We start from the raw sequence: 23,206 nt of genomic DNA on the forward strand, positions 1-23,206 counted from the left end.
CAGGCTTGCCGCCCTCCTCCCCCATCAGTACTTACTGTAATAGCTAAGGGACGGGCAGTGGAGCACGTGCCTGCAGATTCTGTTGCTAAGGAAACCACCTCCTTGGTTACCGGCCTGGGTAGCATTTGTCTCACTGTGTCTGGATCTCGCTGAGTCGCCCCCAGTCTCCAGGAAGATGAGAAGGAGGAGGCAGGAGAGGACAGCAGGAATGGGGAAGAAGGGAGGGAGCAAGAGACAGGCAGGGAGACAGAGAGCTCAGAGGTCAAGAGATAGAGATGGGGAGATGCTTGCACAAACAGAAGCAGAAATCAAGAGAGAGAGAACGACGAAATGAGGGAAAGAGAAAGAGAGGGAAAGAGACAGACAGGAGAGAGAGACAGGGAGAGAGGAGAAAGACAAGAAAGCAAAGAGGTTTAATGAGCAGCTGGAGGAAATGAAAGAGACTACAAAGAGGGAAATTGAGAGCAGGAGGGAGTGTAAAGAAAAACAGTGAGCAAGGGGGAGCGATGGGAGAAATTAAACCAATGCAAGAGAGAAAGGAGAAGGGAAGAGGGCTGGGCCCCTGGGTGGAGATGGGTCCCCAGGGACCTGCCCCCAGACCCCCTTTGCCTCCCCCTCCCACACTGTCCACAGGGAATATGTTTGCAGCAGCCTCTGGGGTTACTGGAGAAACCAGGAGGAAATCCCAGCCATCAGCAGATGCTGCGTCCTGCCTGTTATCCTCGAGTCCCGGAGCCATGCTGCACTGGAGGTGACAGCAGGATGGGAGCCCCCAGATGTCCTGGCCTCCAAGCCGGGCGTGTCCCCTGCACTGCATGACCACTGGAATCCAGACTTCCTTCCTCCTCGGGTGCAAGGGCACTGTCACTCTGTGTATGAATGGGACTTTCTGGAGAGGGCACTGACTGGCCACAGCTCTGCTATTGATCTCTGTGTGACTTGGGCCAGTTACCACTAGTCTCTGAGCCTCAGTAAAATGGGGTTAATACCATCTCCTGGGGTTGGTCAGGAGGCCCCGAAGCCCTTTTTCTTCTTTGCCCCTCCATCGTCTCCCCCAAAGGCTTCTGATCACTTACAAGGATCTGCTCCATTCTTGGTAAAACGTAAACTCCGTAGTGGTGGGGGTTTTTGTGTTTTGTTCCTTTTGAAATCCCCAGAACCTAGAGCAGTGCCAGGCACACAGTAGATGCTCAGTACAGATTTGTTGAAGAAATGAGTGAATGAAAGCTACCTTGGTTCCTTCTGGGTCTGAAATACAGATCTGAATCAACATGGTGATGAAGTGTGATAAAAGGGGCAGTGATCGGCCAAAGCAGAGGTTGCTATACTGTCCATATCAGCCCCAGCTCCAGCCTAAAGGGCTGTGAGACCCCCTCACTGCCACCCCGTGAGGAACTGTGGTGAGGAAGAGGATGTGGCACAGAACCTGTGAGATGCGAGGAGGAGAGCCCAGGAGAGCTTGGCGCTAGACCCTCCATGGCTTCCCTCACTCCCGCTCAGGGAGAATTTGGTTAGAGATAATATTCAGAGAAGAGAAAGGAAACTGGTATATTGGTTCAGAGCTCAGCCTGGGACCAGGGTCAAGGCTTGATCAGAGGTCAGGTGAGGGCTTAGACTGAGGCCAAGGTCAGGACTCAGAGAGACCAAGATCAGGACTCATCCAGGACCGGGACTAGCGCTCAGTCTGTACAGAGATTCAAGCTCAACCCAGACACACTATCAGCCTTTGTTCTGGGACAGGTCAGGGATCAGCCTGTGACCCAGGTTGGACTGCAGTCAGCGATTGGGGTCAAGACTCAGCATGGGTAGGGCCAGATTCGGGACTCTGGCCAGGGTCCCAGTTCAATGTGCAAAGGAGACCAGGATCATGGATCAGTATACATCCAGGATCGGGGCTCGGTCTGTGATCAGGATTAGGGCTTAGCTGTGATCCAGGATCAAGGTTCTAGGATTGGGGCTCAGTCTGTGACTAAGTCAGGCTTGGCTTGAGATCGGGGTCAGAGTCTAGCCTGGGGCCCAGAGAGTTATCTGGGAAGAATTTCTGGAGCCAACACCAACACTTAGAGGAGAAAGCCTCTGTCCTTGGTCCTGGAACAGCTTCACACTCTCCCATCTCTGAGCTCTTCCTTCCCCTCCCCTACGCAGGGGACCCAGGACTGGGGGGAAAGACCCCGCCTTGTCCTCCTGAGCTGTCCCCCTGGGTGGGGAGAAGCCCCCCTCCCCTTCCTCTGCCTGTCCCAGCTCTGTTTACCGCCCCCCCCCCCCCCCCCCCGTCTACATGGCAGTACGGAAAACCTTGTCCCCTCCCTCCGGCTGGGAGATGGTTCCTGGGGCACCTTCATTGCTCCACAGAAGCCCTCTGTCGTGTGAGGAGAGAGGACACAAGGCCCTCCTTCAGGAGCAAGTGGAGGTTCAGAAACTGAGACTCACCCCCACCCAGCAGGGACGGGGGCCTTCTCTGGGCCCCGGCTTCCTCCTATGCACGCATGTGCACACCACACGCAGGGACTCTGTATCATACACACACTCACAAATATACACAAAAGGGACACCTTCCATAGATAACTGCTTCCACAGCCGTGCACAGACCCAAGCAGGAACACTTACACAACACCCTGGTAATCCCTTCCTACGGGCGCGCACACACACACGTCACACACGTCGCACAATTGCCAAAGACAAAAGGCATATACAGAAGACATCCCTCCCCCATAGATAAGCACCTTCTCCTGCATGGCGTTCATGCACACAGGCCATTTCCTGCTCTACACGTGCACAACTGCACACACAGGAACCCACACAGACACATTAGAAATGGGACGGTCATCACGCCAACAGGGGGTACGGTCTCCGACACAGAAGGCAGTTGAACACCGACACAATTTTACACACACAGACACACAGTTCTTCCCAGGCAGTTACAGAGTTACACAGACACAGAAGCAATTGTACGCCCCGGAACGTTCTGTCTCTGTCTCTTTACACACCCCCCCCCCCCCGAAAAATGCCCCATCTGTGAACTTGCCTTACACAACACTCTACTGCATGGGAGAATTATCAACAAATCTCGCTTTTAATGATGGGTTGACCTGAGGAATCTTCAGACAGAGGCCTGCGGCCCGAGGTGACCACCAGCAAGGAGCCGGCCCAGGTCTTGGATCAAGAGTCTCCCAAAGAGAGTGGATCTCTGAGTGGGACGGGAGGCCCAGCCCCCTAGGGCTTCACGAAAGAAGACTAGAAATTAGCCTGGGGGAAAGAAACATGGTACAAAATACATTCAGAGCCCCCTGGCTGGGCCCCGGGGTGGCCCAGATCCTACATATGAGGGGATCAGGGAGGAGAAACACAGGTCCGATCCCCAGGCCGTTCTCTTTGCATGGCCGGGTTCCAAGGGGTGGAATGCATTAGTCATATTCCTCTTAGAAAAATATATCTCTTTATACTCGCCTTCTCCATAGTCTCTTGGCTATTTGGGAATGAGCATTTACCTGCACCCCAAGGCTTAAGAGGGGCTGCTGAGGGGGGCTGCTCCAGGCAGAACAGCAAAGAGCTGTGACCTATGGCTTTTGCATCTACGTGGTGGGGAATGGGGCAGGTGTGCAGGTGTGGGCCAGATGTGAAGCCACCAGTATTCAAGGTGGGGGAAGAGATGGATCCTGGGTCAATGATTTCCAAGAGAGATATCAGTGACCCAGGTCCTCGGAAATCCTTTGGTTTGGTGTCTCAGCATCAAGGGAGCAGCATTTGGATGGAGAGGAAGAGCCATTCCATTCATCTCATTCCTTAAAGGGCCCCAAAGGAAGCTGCCCCCTTGGACTATGATCAGGGGAGGTTGATAATCTGGGAAGGTATCGGGGTCTCTTTTGGTTGTGGTGTCAGCTGATTTGGATTACTCTTGCTCCCTCATCTGGATAGCAAAGGACCCACTGGTCAGGGTCCGAGGGCAGTGTAAGATCAACGTGTTGGACCCCACAGTGGAGAGATGTGTCACTGGGGCTCTCCTCCTTACTCAGATTCCGCACATGGCACATGGCCATCCTGGTGGGATAACGGTGGATGCCTGAGGAAGCCTGGAATTTGGATCAGGGATCCCAAGGTCACCACACAGGGGTGGACAAGCAGCCGGATCGTTTCTCAGGAGCAGTGTGACCCCGGGGGTGGGCTCATGACGCCAGTGACTCCACACGGTGGTACCAGTGAATCTGCTGCGAGCACCATTGTCTCCCCACCCCACCCCGAATGTCGGAAGCCTAAGGCCACAGACTAACTTCCCAGGAATTTTTTTGTCAAACAGCAGTGGCCTGGATAAACCTTGGTGCCCATTCTTCCAGCTGGAGAAGAGATGAGGATGCTTTGAAAGCTCAGCCCAGAAGGGAGGAGAGTCTGGGGCCACTTTTCTTACAATAGTCCCTTTAGCTCTCACATTAAGGTCCTCAAGACCTGCGGTGGGGCACCCACGTCTCCTGGACACCCACCAGCCCTCCCTCCCACAGGTGGAACCCGGAGTGGTGGAGGCAGGGACACAGGAGACAGAAAACGGTCCACGTGGCTGGAACTCCCCAAACCAGCTGTGCCCCATTGCCAAGAGGGGGTGCGCCCAGGTGGGGAGTGCCCGGACAATCTCTCCCCCGAGCCTCCTTTGTCATGCAGAAAACTCACTGAAGGCCAACAGCAGCCAAGGGATTGTCCCCAAACCAAAGAGAGGACAGACAGATGGGGGTCCCCAGGGGTCTCGAGTCCCCCGGGGCCGGCTTGGCCAGGACTCCCGGCCCCCTCGCGCCCTCGGACGCATCATCTGGGGTAGTAGTCATCTGGGACGCCGGTGAGGTTCCTCCCTTTGAGCGCCGCGTCCACCACTTTGATGTAGGCGGAGATGGTCTTCTGCATGTCCGCCGTGTAGGGGTCGTACTCGAGCTTCCGGAGCCCCGAGCGCTTGAAGTTGCCGTCCTTCTGGCTCTCCACGCAGAGCAGCCGGTCCTCTCTGACCGCCACACCCAGCAGGCCCACCATGCGGCCCAGCTGGACGAAGAGGTCCTCCTTCAGGTCCTCGAAGTGCACCACCAGAACCTTCTTGCCAAACTGGAGCCAGTCCAGGGTGTGGGTGGCCCACCACGGGGCGTAGTTCCGCACGAACTCCGGCCACTCTGCGGAGACAGCGGGGAGCGCGAGTCAGAGGGAGGGCTCAGAGGACGCGGGGCAGATGGGCTGGTGGCTGTTGCCCGTTATTCATGCTAATAATATGATTAACTCCTTTTAGATCTCCAAACTCAGCTGATTCCCCAGCCTCAATGCCGCTTTTCCACCTGCAATAGTCCCAACCCTTCCTTCTTTTGGGGACAACAGTAATACTTGTCCGGTGCTTCCTACATGCCAGGCCCAGCCTTATATTAAATATGTTACTATATTTTTATATTTTAATACATATTAATATAGAATATAACAAATATATCAATATTGCTATTAGTTCCACTTATTCCTCACAACACCCCTACAACGTAGATATTATTGTTATCTTCATTTGACAGAAAAGGAAACAGAGGCACAGAGAGGTTCTGTAACCTGCTCAAGGTCACACAGCTAATTAAACACACACAGCAGAGCCAGGATTTGAATCCAAACAGGCTGGCTTCAAAGGCTGAGCTTTAACTACCAAGTTATCCTGTGAGGTGATAGTTACTCTGCGTAGTAATAGTGCCCTGTGTAGTAACAGTATCTACTCACAGGATAATAGTAGGATGTGGAAAAGCATAGACAGTTATGAACATGGTGCCCAGGTCCTGGTAGGTGCTCAGTGAGTGTTGGTTATTATTATTACTGAGGGTGTTCTGTTTTCAGGTGAGGTGTCGTCTTCCCCCCCGGCCCCAGGCCCTTTCAGATGCCTCCTCTCGGCTTCCCAGCCCCCACTCCCGGACCTCCCATGTATGTTGTCTGTCTCCCCAACACACTGAGGGTGGAGGGCAGAGTTTAAGTCGGATTATTTATATTTACCATTCTGTTCCATCTTTCTCTCCTCACTTTTTTTTTTTTGGTGAGGAAGATTGGCCCTGAGCTAACATCTGTGGCCAATCTTCCTCTTTTTTTTTTTTTCTCCCCAAAGCCCCAGTACATAGTTTTTATGTAGGTGTTTCTAGTTCTTCTATGTGGGACGCCGCCTCCGCATGGCTTGACAAGCGGTTTGTAGGTCCACACCCAGGATCCAAACGCGTGAACCCCGGGCTGCCAAAGTGGAGCACATGAACTTAACCACTCAGCCACGGGGCGGCCCCTCTCTTCACATTTTATGAAAGAATCACGTACAGTCTGTTTTTGCTGTTTGTTACCTCGCCATGGTAAAATGGCAGGATGGATTGTCCCCCAAATTGGGAGGGTGTGTTTGGGGTCATCTGACTTGAAAGACAGTCTACAACAGAACGGGGGAAGTTCCTTGGGGAGCCCTGGAGAGGACCTCAAAGGGCCGGCCAGCCCCTGGAGCTGTGGAAACTCTGGTGGAAGGAGCAGTCAGGGTCACTGCAGAGGGGGCCCGGGAGGATGTTGGGAACAGAGAGAGGGGTCTGCTGGCTCAATTCTGAGCCCCAGCTGGAGAATCACAGGGCGGGGGCTCTGAAACCGTGAAGCCAGACCCACTGCTTCTCAGAGGGCAACACCACCGGCAGCCTCCAGAGGACTCTGTTTATTGAATATGGCTCAATGAGTCTCCCAAGCTAGTCTGGGAATCCCAGCTGGTTCTTAATAACTAATCCTCATTCCTTGCTGGTGATGGGTCCTCATTATCTCATTTAACCCTAACAGCTACTCTGAAAGGAAAGGACTACTGTTCACTTACCGCCAGTGAGGAAACTGAGGCTCAGAGAGGTGAAGTAACTTGCCCAAGGTCACACAGCCGGGAAATACCACCCAGACCAGGCCCGCCTGATTCCAGGTCCCGATCTTTCCCAGGCCCCAGCAGCCTCACTCCCACTTCCTCCCACTGCCTTACACCCAGCAGGGGCTCAATAAATGGTTGCTGAGCTAAATTGAAATTCCTAACCGCCAAGTTGCGACGTGATAAAGGGCTCCGCTTTCTTTGCAGAACACATCAGACTCTGTGGTGAGGCGCCTGCTCCCCCACTGCCCCCATGGAAGACCACGGCTGCTTGGGAAATATTTATGCTGGTGACAAGGATACTTTTTACCCTTAAAATAGATTATTTACAATGTATCTGGTTAATTGGGCCCGTACTGTTAAAATGGGTTAAGGCCAGATGTATCTGGGTGATTAGGAAAAATGTAGCATGTCTATAGTCTGTTTGACTTTTTAAAAGAATCTCCCCACTCCTGAGTCACCTCACAGCGTCCTCAGTGGTTCAGGATGACTGATACTGCCATGGCAGAAGCCCGGGTAGATGGAGATGGCACTCGGTCACCCAGTGACACACAGACCCGGACTTCTAGGCTTGGCCACTTCCGACCACCTCAAGTGTTTGCTGGAGGAGGGCTGCAGTGTCCTCAAGGACAAAGAAGGGCCAGTCTGCGTGGTGGCCAGGGTCCCCTAGATGGGGCCCCTAAGCTTGGATGCAGGTGGGATGGAGATGACACGGCATCCTTGTTGATTCAGACCTCCCTGAGGTGGGAATGTATGTTGCCTGAGCGCCTACTGTGTGTCAGGGCGGTGCTGGGCACTTCACACGCATTATCTCGTGCAGCGCCCACAAGAAGCCTGGAGAGAGGAAATACTAGCCTCATTTTACATATGGGGGAAAAGGAGGCTCAGAGGCACGAAGCCACTTGCCCAAGGCCACACAGTGGACATCCAAGTCAGAATTCGAAGCCATGTCTGTCCCAGACTGAGCCTGGCTCCCGCCCTCCCAGTGAACCCTTGAACAGCTCCTGATCGGATCCGTTCCAGCACGCTTCTCGCTCCGGATCCCGGGCCGCTGATTGCTCCCTTCACCTTCAGGTGTGGTCTGAGACACGGGGTCCGTTCACAGACGACTCTGAAGTCAGACTGCCACTGTCCTAAAACCAGCTCCTCTCTACATTAGCTGTGTGACCTTGGGGACGTTAGTCGATCTCTTTTGCGTCTCAGTTTACCCATTTGCAAAATGGCGACCGTGCTAAGACCTGCATCCCAGACCTGCTGCGCAGATGGAATGGAAAAGATGCGCAAAGACCCTGACTCAGGGCCCGGGACGCAGGAGCAGCTCGATCAGTGTCGTCTGCTGTTACGATTACTCGATGTTGGTCCACAGCGTCTCTGAGATGCCCCCTGTGCCCCATCTTTTCGGCCAGAGCTTCCCCTCCAGCACCGCCTTTGACACCCAGGCTGTTTCCACAGCAGATGCTCGCTCAGCAAAGATTCCTCACTGGAAGCTCCTAAGTTACCTCCTTGGAAAGAAGAAGGAGAAAAATGAAAATAAAGCCCTAGATTAGCTTCAGGATTTCCGGTAGTTGGACGCTGCCTTCCAGTTGGGTGATAAAGGCGCTCTGAGCCGTGGAGCATGGGAACCGGTGCTGGTCCTGCTGGACTGTCACACCCGTGGGCCTGGCCGGGCATGGGCTGGCCGTCTTCCCTCCATCTTCTTGTCGACGGGAGGAAGAAGGGCCTGATTAATAGCCTAACTGTCCTTAATTCCCTACGGAGTCATTAAACACAGCCTCTGTTTCATTAAACAGATCCAACACAGTTCACCTTGTGTAATCACACCACATAAACCTTTGCTTTGGACCCACTCCAGGGAGACTGTGAAATTAACATCATGGAACCAAAAGCCGAGGTTGGGGCGGGGGGAGGTTGCAGGATCCTCGACTCAGCTACAACGGGAGGGGGCACACGGGCAGGGTGGGGTGGACATGCTCAACAGCTGGCTGACCTCTGCTCTCAGGGGGGTGACTTCCATTTTCCAGGCCAAGAGCATCGTAAAGCAGCGATTCGCAAACTTTAAAGTGTGCACAAGGCTTCTGGGGGAATCTTGTTAAAATGCAGATTCTGATCCAGTGAGCCTGGGAGGGGTGGGGTGGGGCTGAGGTCTGTTTTCCTAAAACTCTCCCAGGGGATGTTGATGCCGCTGGTCCACAGGCCATGCTTTGAGCGGCTCAAGTTTAAAGCAGGGGGTCTTAAACTGGAGTGGGCGTCGGAAACACCCGGAGGACTGCCGGAACACAGGGTGCTGGGCCCCTCCCAGTTTCTGATGCAGCAGGTCTGCAGTGGGGCTGAGAGTTCGCATTTCCAACTCTTTCCCAAGGGATACCGAGGATGCTGATCCTAAAGCAAGGCTCTCCAACTCAAGTGCCTACGGGGGCCAGATGTTCACACAAATAAGAAGAACAGGCTTGGCGGGGACTCTGGAGAATGGTTCTTTGGGAAGGTTCTCAGCCAGAGCTCACGAAGACCCGGGTCAGGCGCCAGGAGAAGGCACTGATGTGGGGACCCCAGACGCCCAATATGAGATGCGTGTGCTGGAACCGCCTCTCTTCCAGCCTGCCCTGAGCCTCCCTTATCTTGGGTTTTAAAGCTCCCAGCTGTCTTGAGCAAGGGCAAAAAGAGGTGAGGCCACTCCTGGGAAATAGGAGAATTGTCTGAACCTGGGAGGAGGGGCTATGCCAGAAAAGGAGGAGCTCTGAATGCAGCAGAAGGTCAGTGACAGCCCCAGGTAAGAGAGAGCCCGGTAGCTAACGCCCGGGTTGAATCCCAGCTCAGCCGACAGCTGGGGCCTCGGCCGCCTGGCTTTCTCCCTCCCTGGGATGGTTTTCTCACCTGTGCAGTGGGATGCTCCCGATGATTATGGCGGCCTTTCTAACCTCCTGGGGTAATTACAAGGGTTAAGTGAGTAATGGATGCTTAGAGCCTGGTCCCACAGCAGCTTCCCAAGTGAGGCCCCTCCCTCTTAACCCGGGGCAGCAGGATGCCCGGGAGGTGGAGAGCCAGGTTCGAGTCCCGAGTGACCTTGGCAGGTCCCTGCCTCTCTCTGGCCTCAGTTTCCCATTACTAACTAAAGAAGGAGTCAGTGGTTCTCAGCGCTGCCTGTGCTCTGGAAGCAGCCGGGAACGTTGACAAACACTGACGTCAGGCTCCTCTCCAGTAATGGTCCCGGGGGCAGCCTGGGCACTGGGATTTTCCCATACTCCTCTGGGGTTTCTGATGCACAGCCGGGGCTGAGGTCCACTAGGCTCAGCGATCTCCCTGGTCCTTTCCTGCCCTTTGTACCCACAGACTTCGCAGCCTGGCGCTGGCCAGTGTTCACTTTCGAGTGCTCTACAGGTAAATCACGCAGAGCCCTCTTTACTCCTGGGGACAAGGGAACAAATGTCACGACCTGTCCAAGCTTCCACCCCCTCACTGAGACGGGGAGCCGGGCAGGAGGAGGAACAGGTGGGCGCCTCTGAGTGAAGCGGGAGCCCAGGGCACAGTCGCTCAGACAGGCCCAGGGGTTTTAACCAGTGACACCAGCGTTGAGGGCGTGGTGGGTGGATCCCCGAGTTAGCGTCATCCTGCCACGCCCTCCTCCTCTCTGGAGAGGGGCCGGAGCCTCGGAGCAGCAGGGAGCCCGGGTAGGGTCTGGGGGAGTGGGAAGCACCCCCGGGCTTGGGGCTGGGGCAGCCTGGCTCCTGGAGGCTGTTGAGGTGAGGTTGGGGGAGCTCACGTTACAGAGCATCTGCTGGGCCTCAGGGCCTCCGGGCTGGGTGATTCGCATCCATTGGCATGTTGGCTAGTCCACTATCACAGCACAGTGGCTAAGGGCATGGGCTCAGGAGCCAGACTTCCTGGGTTCAACCCCCAGCTCCACCACTTCCTGGAAAAAGCTCGTTCACCTCCCTGAGCTTACCTTATTCCATCTGTAAACGGGTTAATTGCGGAGGGTTAAAAACACTCATCGCTGTGACTCTCATAACAGCCATGGAGATCTGGGATTTTGAGACCCAGGGGGGTTAAAGAGACTCAAGATGGCAGAGGTTGAGTCTGACTTCAAAGCTCTCGCCACTCCCCTGGGCGGCCACCCTGCATCGAGACATTCATCCACGCACCTGTCACCTACCAAGTGCCAGAGTGGAATCTCAAACACAGGTCATCTTAATGAAGTTCAGTGCTTAGGGGCCAACACTGACATTTCCCCAGCTGTGTGGCCTGGGGCAAGTCACTTAACCTCTCTGAGCCTCCCAGGCCGAGATGTTGGGAGCGTTCATTGAAATGATGCTCTGTGAGCTCTTAGGACTCAGCCACTGAACTTGGGCTGGATTCAGGTCTCCTGACTCCCAGGAGAGGGCTCGTGAACCTGTTTCAATAGATCCTATATCGATTACATAAGGGTCTCCCATAATGAGACCCGTCCGCGGAGTGTTTTGAAAGGGTTAACTTTACTTCAAGCCCCACAATTACTATCCCCGTTTTCCAGGTGGAGCGGTCTAAGCTGAGTGAGGTGACAGGGCTTTTCCAGGAAGTGGCGGAGCTGGGACTTGAACCCAGGGCAGCTTGCTCCAGAGCCCACGCCCGTAACCACTGTGCCATGACAGCAGCCTGGCCCATGGAGGGTGATGCTTGGGGTGTAGTGGGATGCGGGACGTGCACCTCCTGAGCCGTGAGCAGGAAAGGGGAGCATCACACGCATGCCCTCCAGGACGCCCTCCTGGATTGCCCCCGGGGGACAGCATGGGCCCCTGCCGCGCCCCCGGGGCCTCGCCTCGCCCCTCCCCGGCCGAGCAATACCTTTGCCTTTCCAGTGCGCGTGGGCGGCGAAGCCGATGTGGCCGCCGTACTTGCGGTTGAACTCCGCCATGAGGGCCTTGTAGGGGTTGCGGATGAGCAGGATGGCGGCATCGAAGGCCTCGATCTCCTTCTGGCCGCTCTCGTGCGTCTTGATGCAGATGGTCCTCCCGCTGCGCCAGTGGTCCCGCTCACCTTTGAACCCTTCCCACAGCGGGGGGCAGGGAACACGGCAGGTGAGCTGGGGGAGGTGAGAAGCCACCCCACCCCTTCGGGGCCACCTCGGGGGCCTCATGCACTCATCCATTCACCCGTTCTTTTACGCGCATGTTTATGGAGCACCTGCTATGTGCCAGGCACTGTGCTGGGCGCTGGGGATAAAATGAGTTGCAAAAACATCCATGGGTCTTAGTGTTTTTGAGATCCAGATTGTCCAATGAATGTCGACTCATTGATACAGTTAGGGCTGCGGGAGAGCAGTATTCGTGCTTAGGTGCATGAGAGGGTGACGCGCTGGGGGGTTCCTCTCCGGGTCGAGTCCACATCCCCACCCCACTGATGCTGGGCGTGGCCGGATGAGTTGCTTTGACCCTTGGAATGAGAGCGGAAGTGGGTCTCTACCAAAGTCTCCAGATGTGCCACATGTTTCTATTCACTCTTGTGTGCTTCTGCCATTGCTGTGAGAAGAGTATGCCCTGGAGGGCTGTTGGTCCCCCCTGGGGAGAGACGCATGGGTCCAACCTGCAGTCTGGAGCTAAGCAGCCCAGTCAGCCTAGCCGAGATCACGACCTAGTCAGGCAGCATCCTGTAAGGTTTCCTGGAGGAAGAGATGCCTAAGCCTAAAACTGAAGGATGAGGAGGAATCTACTAGCCTAAGAGAGGAGGGAAAAGTGGTGGGAACAGCAGGTGCAAAGGCCCTGCGGTGGGTGGGAAGAAACAGGTTACAGTGAATGACTGCTGAGGGAGCGCAGAGAGCAAGGGGGAGCATGAGGCTGGAGAGGGTTGTGATGAAGAGTTCAGTGCTAGCCCAGAGAAACTGAGCAGCCCTTAAAAGGATTTAATCAAAAGGAAGGGAGGACATGATCAGGTTTTCATTTCTAGAACCGAGGAACCGAGAGGAGTTCTGGGTAGCTGGAGTGTGGAGGAACGCTTCCATAGCCCCAACCCTGTGCTGGACATTGGTCTGAGCCTTTTATGTATATTAGGCAACTTGATCCTTTCAACAATCCTATGAGGGTTTTGTTTTGTGGATGAGGAAACTGAGGCACAGAGGGATCAAATAACTCGCCCCAATTACAGAGCTATCGAGAGGCAGAGCCAAGAATGAAACCCAAGCCATCAGGCTCCTGAGACTGCTCTCCACCATCTGGGCCTCCCATTCTCAGAGAGCTAAGGCATTGGGGTGCTACCTTGAAAGGCAGTTAGAGATGTTATTGTACTGGACCGTCAAGATACTGGCTGTGTTTCCAGCTCCATGGGTGACCCTGGACATCATGTCATCTCTTTGGGCCTCAGTTTCCTCATCTGTAAACTGGAGCCATGCTGCTTCTCCTGCACAGGGCTGTTGTGAAGAATCTAAGAGGCTCATAGTAAGACTTCAACAAACGGGAGCTAGGGCTGAATATGTCTCGGTGTGAAACCCTGGGCTGAGAAGCCACCCGGTCTCATCACAGCTTGCAGCGGTTTCTTCCTTCCCTGTCCACTCACGACGGTTTCTAGGGCTTTCTGCTCCTGCTTTTAAGTAGGAGTGAGGTGAGGCTGCCACAGCATCCACTCCTGTTCTGTGGCAGAAAGGAGCAGCCCCCCTCACAGGGCCAGCGGGCGGAAGAGCCAGGAGTGGAATGTGGTTTCCTGAGTCAGATTCCATCCTGGGACTTTCCAGGTCCAGTTGCAAGGAGTAGCCTAGCCTTGCACATTAGCACAGGCCCGTGCCCAGTAGAAGATATTACCCACAGCCTTGGAGGCCCACGGAGAGCACAGCATCATGGGAGAAACTGCCTCCTGAGGCACTGAGGAATGGGGTGTGGGGGCTCGAGAGAGAGCTTGGACATAAATGTTTACCCACAGGCGGCACTGGAGACAATTTCCCCATCGTGCTGCCACGCATTCCATTGGCAAGCTCTTTACGACACGGACAAAGGACTTCCCATCTAGGATTTCACTTTATCTTCCCCAAAGTACATTTTTCCACAAGCACAACAGTGGAAAGACGTAGGCAGGGGCTACACAAGGACCCACACAGATTCTCAGGGAAGAAAAATAGTGAGAAACGTGTCAGGATGGTCCAGCTGGTTTACATCAGCTCCGTGTGTTATGAGACCTACATCACCCTTCTCTTTGTTCCACGATGGGGTCAACTTAGCACCGTACTTATCAAGATAAAAAAAAATAGGGAAAAAAATGTCAACATTGGGAAAGATGTGCTCCAGATTCCAGATTTTGGTTTCCCGGGGCCTTAGTCTGTAGGGAGCATTTGAAATGTAGGGAAGTGGGGAAAATTCCGTTTAGCGGAATGTCTCCCAGGGAGAGAAGAGGTCTATGTCTGGAAAGGAGTCTTTGCGAAGTCACATGGGATGAGCTGGCCTGAGGAACAACGGATGGTTGCTCAGCTGTCCCCTAAGGAGGGCCCTCCAGGTGACCACAGAGGAATCAGGCATGCAAGCTCGGGGCCAGAGCGGAATTGCTGAACTGCGCCACCAAGGGTGCAGCCCCCCATCCTTCCCTCACACAGCACCCAGCAGCCCCTGCACATCAACGTGGAATATTTAAATCATATTACTTTGAAGGTCACAAAAATAGCAGCTTGTGTGGGGCACCCACATGACCCTCAAACTCTGAGGGGCTGGACAACTGTCCTAGGATTTGGAGAAATGACCTTGTGGGGTCAGACCACAGAGAGAACAAGATACGTTTTTCTCCTTCTCTTCCCCCCACCTCCCAATATGGTAGTTGCCTCCGCATTTTGCAGTTGGGGAAACAAGCACAGAGAAGGACGGGGCAGAGACGCCACATCTCTGCGTGCCCTGGAGTTTACTGGGGCAGGAAAGGTCCCCTTCTGGCTCCAGACGTGGACACGCTGGAGGCCGATGGTCCTTCAGGAGCAATGGGGATGGTTTGGAGGCAAATCCTCAGACATGTCAGCGGGGCTGAGAGGCTGCCTCCTCCATCTCCTGTCTGCTCTGTGGGCCCCCAGAAGCCGCAGAGGGCCCCTACCCAACTAGGGGCTGCCGTCCCAGCCCCTCCCTCCACTGTGTCCCCTCCCTCAGGAGTCCAGGTTCTGGGTCCTGACAGCCACAGAGCTTGAGTCTGCACCCAGGGCTGTGGGGTCCCTGAGATGGGGAAGGAAGGAAGAGGGAGGGACCTGAAGCCGAGGGAAAGAGGAGGGGGAGACGGACAGAAAGGGACAGCCATATGGAGAGACGTAGGGATTGAGACAAAGGGAGGGAGAAGAGCAGAGAGAGAAAAGACAGGGAAGTAAGATAAGGAGACAAAGAGAACAGAGACGCAAAGACAGACCGAAACAGAGATCCATATGTGACAGAGAGACGCAAAGACAGAGAGAGAAAAAAAGACCAAGAAAGAGAGACAGGCAGATGGACAGAAAGAGACGGGTAGGTGGACACAGACACAGAAAACCATGCTTTGCAAATGGCCAACCTCCCTGAGTATGGGGAAGAGAGGGCAGGACTCAAGTGGGACAGACGATTGGATTCTGGGAGGGAGGGTCCATTCATTCATTCATTGGTTCATTCCCTCCCCTCCTTCACTCAACAGCCCCTTGGGAGGGTGGGCTGTTGCCAGGAAGAGGGAAGAGAAGGTTGCAGAGAAAGTGGAGGAGGAGAGAAAATGTCAGGCAGCTCCTCAGTCCTAGGAGGGCCCTGGGGGCTCACCCATCCGACGGAGGAGGAGATGGAGGCCTCAGGAGGAGCGGGACGTGCCCCCAGTGATCCAGCTGCTTAGGAGCAGGGATGCGGGAACTCTCAAGGGCTTCAATAAATCAGCGAGGGTTGCTGGAGGGTCAGCTTATCCTACAAGAACCACCCCCTCTGGGCCCATCACCCAGGTCCCCCCGTCTAATCAATGACCTCCTGAATGTCCCTCCCTGTGTGCTTCTGTCCACCACTGTCACTCACCTGCAGCCGAAATGTCCCCCCACCCAACCTTAGTGGCCAGAGCGGTATGTCACACATGCAGATCTCAGCACACTATTCTCTCCTAAAGCCCCTCCATCTCCCCTGGAGCGTTCGGGGAGGGGAGGGGGACACGATCCCAGAGGGAGGGGTGAAAGCTGTGTCCCATTGCCCCCCCCCCCCCCCCCCGCCGGGTGGAAGTGCTTCTGTTCCTCCCTCAGACTCCAGGAATGAGGAGCTCCTCTGATTCCAAAACACGCCAGACCTTCAGACGCGCTGTGTCCCCTCCCTGGGACCTCGTCCCCGCCCCGCCCTTATCCTACCTCATCCACCTGGAGACCCGCTCCTCCAGCCTCAGGTCACAGCCCCCTTTGTGATGTCTCTGACATTCTTGGGTGTTCTTCTCCTCTATCCTCCCAGTACCCAGGGCACTCCTTCATCATGGCCCTTATTATTATTAATATACTCATGTCACTGTTAATAATGCTAATAATCGTGGGCATTTATTGACTGTCTACAATGGGCCCAGTGCTGTGACGGATGCCTCATGTTTTTGTAGCTCAGTCTCGGGGTGTGTGCACAGAAGGTGGACAGGACTTACCCAAATGGGAGGAGGGGGTCCCAGGAAGAGGCCATGGTGAGGGCAGAGAGCGAGGAGAGGGAGGGGAGGTACATAGCGTGATGGGTGAACACAAATAGTTTGATGGTGTTGGATGGTGAAAGGGGTGAGGGCTGGGGGTGTGAGGCAGGAGGCGCAGCCAGGACTAGACCCGGCAAAGCGCCTGGAATGCTCTTGTGAGAACTGTGCACGTTGTCCTGCGGGCAGGGGGCAGGGGGCCACAATTAAATGCCGATGGGGCACAGCTTTATCCCTCCCTCTGGCACCATTCCCGCCCCCCCACTCCGAGACCAGGACCAGGTTTGAAGATTTCATTAAGTGTCTCTCAGGTGGGAAAGCAATGGGGGGGGGGGACTTGGGGGTGAGCCAGATTGACTGATGCTATGGGGGTGGGTTCCTCTCTTTGCCTGCACCCCACTGCCGGCCCTGGGCTCCCAGAAAGAGCTCGTTGTTAACGGCAAGGTCTCAGGCCACGGGAAGTATTTTTAAGGCCCTAAGGAAAGGGCAGCCATGCTCAAAGCCTCAGCTGCCTGTGACCAGCGCGCAGAGCCCTGCCTTCCCCAGGGGGACTGAAGGAGACAGGTACTCAGGGTGAGCCCGAGGGACCGCCGTGGAAGGTTGATCTTGCTTCCTTTCTTCTTCTCTCTACTCTTCCCTTCCTCCCTCCCTCCCTCCCTTCCTTCCTTCTTTCTTTCTTTTTAAAACTTTAGTTGACACCTCACCCCATTAATGATCAACTCCTGATATCCCCCAACATTCGAGTATAAAAAACACAGGGCAAAGACCAATTTTTTGACTGTTGCGGGTCTGGAAGTGAGAATGCCGGGCTCCAGCCGAGGGCCAGGGTCTCACTGTGACTTTGCGTTGGAATCACGTGGGGAGCTTTTAAGAAATCCCAGCGCCCTGGCCCGCTCCCCACACTCTCGCGGGAACGGTCCAGGGAGCAGCCCGGCATCGCGACTTTGAGATCTCCCTTGGTGATGCTAACAAAGTCAGAGACCAGCCGTCCTTGACTTTGACTGAATAGTTGACCGTCCTGGTCACATGTCATTTAAAAAGTAGTGTATATTTTACACCACAGCCTCATACACGTTATCTTATTATGTTTTTTTCCAAATCTCTGACTTCGGTATTGATATCTCCATATTATTATAGACGTGGAAACTGAAGCTCAGAGAGGTGAGGAATCTTGCCCAAGGTCCCACAGCTGATAAGTAACAGAGTTCAGACTGAAAACTCATTCTCCTGATTCCACCTTGAGATTCAGTTTCCCTTTCTCCGAAGTTAGGAGGTTGAGCTAGATCAGAGATGGTAAATACCAAGGATGAAGACCACCATTCTCCCTTCTACACCCTCAACAGGTGTCGCTGTCGGATTAAGGCACTTTGTTACTGAGAGAGAACAGAACCTCAGAATCCTTCTCAACACATCACCCTAAAGCAGAGATTCATTGGAACTGACACAAGAGATGAGACCACTTTGGAGACCTGGGCTAAATGATCCTGAAGGACCCTTCTATTTGTGACAATCTAGATTCCATGAGTAAGGCTGATGCCACCGCCAGGTTAGGATGTGGGCCAGCCATGGGATGCTCTCCGAGCCCGCTTCCCAAGCCGCTGCCCCAGGACAAGCCAGAGAGATTCCACAATTGCTTGGGCTCCTCCCAGCAACTCCCGTAAAGGCAGTGCAGCCTAGCGGTTAGGAGCAGAGATACCGTCGCCAGCCAAGCCTGGCTTTAAATCCTGGTACAAAGATGCAAGCCCACAGCTTGGCGCCTCGTACGTAGAAGGGGCTCGACAAATGATCACTTAAGCCAAAACGAAATATTAATAAATATACAAAAAGTCAGCACTCTAGGCAGACCCCTGACCCCCTACCCCTGCTGGCTCCATCCTTCCACCTCCCTCTTTTCACTCTTCTTGCCTTTTCTCCCTCACTCTCTGCCTCTCTCCTGCTTCTCACCCTCAGACAGACATGCCTCCTGGCTCTCCCTGTACTGGGTTCAGAGAAAACCCAGCTCTCTGTCAACCAAGCTGCGCCTGGCCAGTACCTGGTACCCAGACCATAGTATTCACAGCCTACATTTATTGAACACTTACTTACTTTGTGCTAAGCATGTTACACATATTAACTCATTAACCTTCACAACAACCTCACCAGCTACCTACTGTTATCTCTAATTTGTGCATGATGACACAGCACCAGAGAGGTGCAGTAACTTACTCAAAGTCACACAGCCAGGAAGTGGTTCTCATCGGGTTTGCAGACACAAAGACCCACAGCCAAGGGCTGCTCCACATATAGGCTCAAACTGCCTCACAGGCAGAGTCCCTCTTCCCTGATACCCCAGCCACGTGTGGGAGAAGGCTTCATGCCCAATGGGCATTTCATCCGTGATTTCCAGTTCCCCAGTAAGAACCTACAGGGATTTCTTGCCTGTGTGATGGAGTAGTAAGAGTGTGGGCTTTGAAAGCGGGGAACGCTGGGGTGTAATCTCTGACCAGCCCATTGAAAAAGATCTGTGTGACTTTAGGCAAGTTATTTCTCCTCTCCAAGCCTCAGTTTTCACATCTGGGAAGTGGTGTCATCAGCCTGCCTCCCAGGGTCACCGTGCAGAGTGAATGCAGCACTGGGCACAGCTCTCGCCACGTAGTAATGGCCAGAGAACGTCTGTGGCAATAACCTACACAAAGTGCCAGTACACAGTCGGCGCTCCATACATGCCTGTTGGGAAACTAGGAAGGTGCATCCAGAACACGGCGGTGCTCAGGAAACCTGCACAGCAAATATCACGGACTTCAGTATAGATGAGACATCTGACACATAGTGGGTCCTCCAGAAATGTCCCCATGTTGAGCACAGTTATGTCCTCTGTGTACAGCATAGAGTTGCTGGTCAATAATGTCTGTAGTGAGGTACCCAGCACACAGTAGTACCTCAAGGAAGGTTTGTGGTGCTCTAAATGGAGGGAGGGTACCAGGCACATAGTAGGGGCTTGATACATCTCTCTTATTGAACGGATGATGGTGAGGGACCCAGCACATGCTTCTCAAGAAATGTTTATGGGATAGAAGTGAAGGAAAGGTACCAGGCACATAGTAGGTCTCAGTAAACATGCCCGGGCAAGCTGAGTGGCACACAGTAGGTGCTCAGGAAGGGGTAGTCCCATGGCCTCCCAGTGGGTCCTTCCGAGCCCAGGCAGCCGCCCGCCCCCCTCCACCTCCTCACCTTTGTTGTAGAGAGAACCGTCGAAGTAGTAGCTGCCAGTGTAGAAGCCGGTGGCCAGCTCGATGAGGTGGCGAGCCCACGTGTTGCCAGCGCCCGGGAAGCTGGCCAGTGCGATGAGCTGCTCGGACTTGGCTGGGAGGAACCTTCTGTCCATGCAGCGGTTGTCTGCAAAGGGCAGGGCACCCACATGGGTCAGTGGCAGGGCTAGATATAACTTGTCCGGAAGGGACCAGGGTGCACATGATGAGACCCCTTCTGGGCCTCAGCTTCCCCATCTGTAAAGGGGGGGAGAGGGTTCCTCCCTCACAGGGTTGATGTGGGGGTTGAATGAGATCATGTATGAAAAGGGATGAGCACATAGTAGGAATTCAACAAAATCTGCTAGGAGCATGAGTCTTCTCTCCTGCCTCAGTTTCCCCTCTGACACAGTGGTCACTCTCTCATATCTGCCCCCCCTTTTCTTCCTCAAGGGGCATCCGTCTACATGGGATCCAGTGCAAGGTTCTTATCTTGGCCTCCAAGCCCTGTGTGGCCTGGCCCTTGCACCCTCTCAGGCTCATCCCACCCACCCTCGCACCTGCTGGCCACCCGGTGTCCCTTCCCTTCCTCACATGTGCTCTGCTCCTTCCTGCCCCAGCACCTTCAGGCGTGCTCTTCCCTCGGCCTCACTGCCCCCTACCTGCCTTTGCCAGGTGGACTGCTTCTAGAACTGGTACTTCCTCCCTCCCTCCCCGCACTCCCTGGGCTACCATTACTGTGTGTAATGCGTACTGTAATATATGTTGCTCAGAGAGACGGATGGATGGGGAGATGGGTGGGTGGTGGTTACACGGATGGATGGGTAGGCGGGTGGCTGAATGGGTGGTTAGATGGATGGATGGGTAGGTGGGTGGGTGGATGGGTAGCTAGATGGATGGATGGGTAGGCGGGTGGGTGAATGGGTGGGTGATAGATGGGTGGATGGAAGGATGCATGGGTGGAAGGATGGATGCAATGGTGTGTGGATAGATGGGTGGAGAACAACAATATCTAAATTGTAGGACTCTTGTAAGGATTAAATGAAATAATGCATGTAATATGTTAATACACCAAAGCGCTCAAGAGGGTAGTTACTATTTTTCTCTAGCCCTTGACATCCCCATCTGTGAAAATGGTGGGCACAGGTGAGTACCATGCTGATACTCCTGTTTCTCTGGCTTTACAGAGCCGTCAGGATGCCACTCCGGACAGAGCTAATGGGAAGCGTGTGCCTCAGCCCCTCCCACTGCATCCATCCTGGAGCTGAGAAGGCACGGTGGTGATTTCTTCTACTCCCTGCACACGTAGGGGAAGCTGAGGGAAGGCCCAGCAGAGCGAGCTCCGCAGTGGAAAAGGAAGAGAGAGTCCTGGGTTTTCAATCCCAACCCGTCTTCTCCTCTCTGGGCCGATGACCCCAGCCCTTATTTCCCGTGAAGGGACGGCAGGCAGACCTCCCTCCCCTCCCTGGATCTCCTGCCCCCTGAGCTCACGAGGCTGCTCTGCACATCCTCTTCTCCTCCCCTCCCACTTCTAGGAGGAAGGGGCCGCCCCCTGCTCTTGTGGCTTCCTACCACCTCCTTCCTCCTCCCTAAGCTCCTTGCTCCATCCATGCCCCCTGCATCTTCCCTGTCTCTCAGTGGGCTCCATCTCATTAGCATTCAAACATGAACAAAGAGCTCCATCGCTTACAACATCTCCCTCCAGCAGCCCTCTCTGCCCTCACCCCATTCAGCCACCCTCCTGGCACACGTGTCCACACCCCTTTCCGTTTCCTCCTTCTCCTGGCTCCCAACTCTCACCTCTCTGGGCTCCGCCCTGCACCGCACCAGCTCCTGCTAAAGTCGCCAGTGACCACCCAGTGTTCAGCCCAGCCTCATCTCGCCTGACCACGCAGCACCCTCTAAGACCGCCTGTCACACCCCCTTCTCCTAATTCCTTCCAAGACTTTACAGGGCTCTTTCCTGTGCTGCATTACCTGCCGCTATTGAAATCTTCCCAGGACCTGCGCTGAATTCTCACACCAGCCCTCCCAGGGAAAAGTCTGAAGTCCTCCAGTTAAATTCCAATTCTGCCACCTGTGTGCTGGGTGACCTCGGAAAAATGGTGGATCTGAGCCTCAGTTTCCTCATCTGCAAAATGGGACTGTGGACAGCGATCACGTCCCGGGGTTGTTAGGAGGGTCAAGTGGAGGAGGCACGGTGAGTGTCAGCACAGGACTCATGCACCGTCAGTGTCAATCAATTATATTGTTGCTACAGACAGAGGCCCAACTCCGGTCTCCCAGCATGCCACGCTTAATCTGTTCCGAGGAGAGCAGACTTTGGGAAAAATAAACCCGGTCTTTGTTTGGTCTGGGAATGGTTTTCATGGAACACACTGCAAAAAAGAGCCTAGATGGAGACCTTTCTGGTATGTTATGTTTTATATTTCGATAGGGGTGGGGCTCACCCGGGTGTCATGAAATAGTACACTTCAAATTTGTACATTTCGCTCTATGTCAATGTTACTTCAAAATATCAAATGCAAATATTGAATTATCATTTATGATATGCACGCCAAAGGGTAACGATGTTTGCAACTTGCTTTGAAATGCTGCAGAAAATAAGAAGGATGGTGGGATGGAGAAACGGAGAGGGGTGTGTGGTAAACATAACAGAGGCTGGCCAACGGGCAGTCTATGGGCTGAGTATATGGTGTGCACTGGGTCATTCTTTCAATTTTTTCTGGAGGTTTGACATTTTTTCACAGTAACATGTTGGGAGGGAGAAAGAACTTGGCCTCTCAATTTCCTCAGAAAACAGAATTCTCCATTCAAAGACTTCCTGGGAGGCCAAGACCAATTTTGACGTAAAGGATGTTTTTTCAGCACTAAAAGGAAAGTTTATTTGTGCTTAAGCTCCATAAATCGGAGCAGATGCTGGAGGCGGTATTGTCTATAGCTTTGGAGTCAGACAGACCTGGCTTTCCATCCAGAGTTGTCATGGCCGAGCTGTGTGACATTGAACAAGGCTCTTCACCTCTCTGAACCTCGGTTTCCTACCTGCAGAATGGGGCTAATAAACCTTACGGGATTAAATGGATAATGTGTGTGAAGTATTTGCAATGGATGTCGAGAAGCTGTGGTTAAGAGCGCAGGACCCAGATTGCCTGGGGTTCGAATCCCAGCTCTGCCCTGTCCCAGCTGTGTGACTCTGGCCAAGGTACTCAACCTCTCTGTGCCGAGTTGCCTCATTTGTCAAATGGTAATAATAACAGCACCTGTGTCATTGGACTGTTGTGTGGACTCGACGAGTTAATTCAGCCTAAAGGGCTTAGACAGTACCTGGCACACAGTAGGTGCTCAATAATTATTTGGTTCCCGGCAGGAGCATCAGGACTTGGCACATAGTAGGTGCTTAATAAATGCCAGCCATGGTGGACCAGGCTCTAGGCAGCCTGACCAGCATGTAGCCTCTAACCTCCCCAGCATGTAGGGACTGCAAGCAGGACATGGAAAAATTGAAGAGCAGTCGTGGCCCGGGGGCGGGACACTGG

The 23,206-nt window shown here is 54.0% G+C and overlaps 1 protein-coding gene across 3 annotated transcripts in view; it reads right to left on the reverse strand.

The window, feature by feature from the left end:
* Positions 1-3,054: 3,054 nt before the first annotated feature.
* The window catches only part of WSCD2 (WSC domain containing 2), a 108,647-nt gene continuing 88,495 nt past the window's right edge, over positions 3,055-23,206 (reverse strand). For all 3 annotated transcript variants that reach the window (XM_023646990.2, XM_070275351.1, XM_070275350.1), the window contains 3 exons: positions 19,655-19,819; positions 11,681-11,881; positions 3,055-5,144 (listed from right to left, as the gene is read on the reverse strand). In XM_023646990.2, coding sequence (XP_023502758.1) covers positions 4,792-5,144; positions 11,681-11,881; positions 19,655-19,819 — 719 coding nt within the window. In that variant the 3' untranslated portion in view covers positions 3,055-4,791. The remainder of the gene's footprint in view (positions 5,145-11,680; positions 11,882-19,654; positions 19,820-23,206) is intronic.

The sequence above is a fragment of the Equus caballus genome, chromosome 8, assembly GCF_041296265.1.
Source record: "Equus caballus isolate H_3958 breed thoroughbred chromosome 8, TB-T2T, whole genome shotgun sequence".
Lineage (NCBI taxonomy): Eukaryota > Metazoa > Chordata > Mammalia > Perissodactyla > Equidae > Equus > Equus caballus.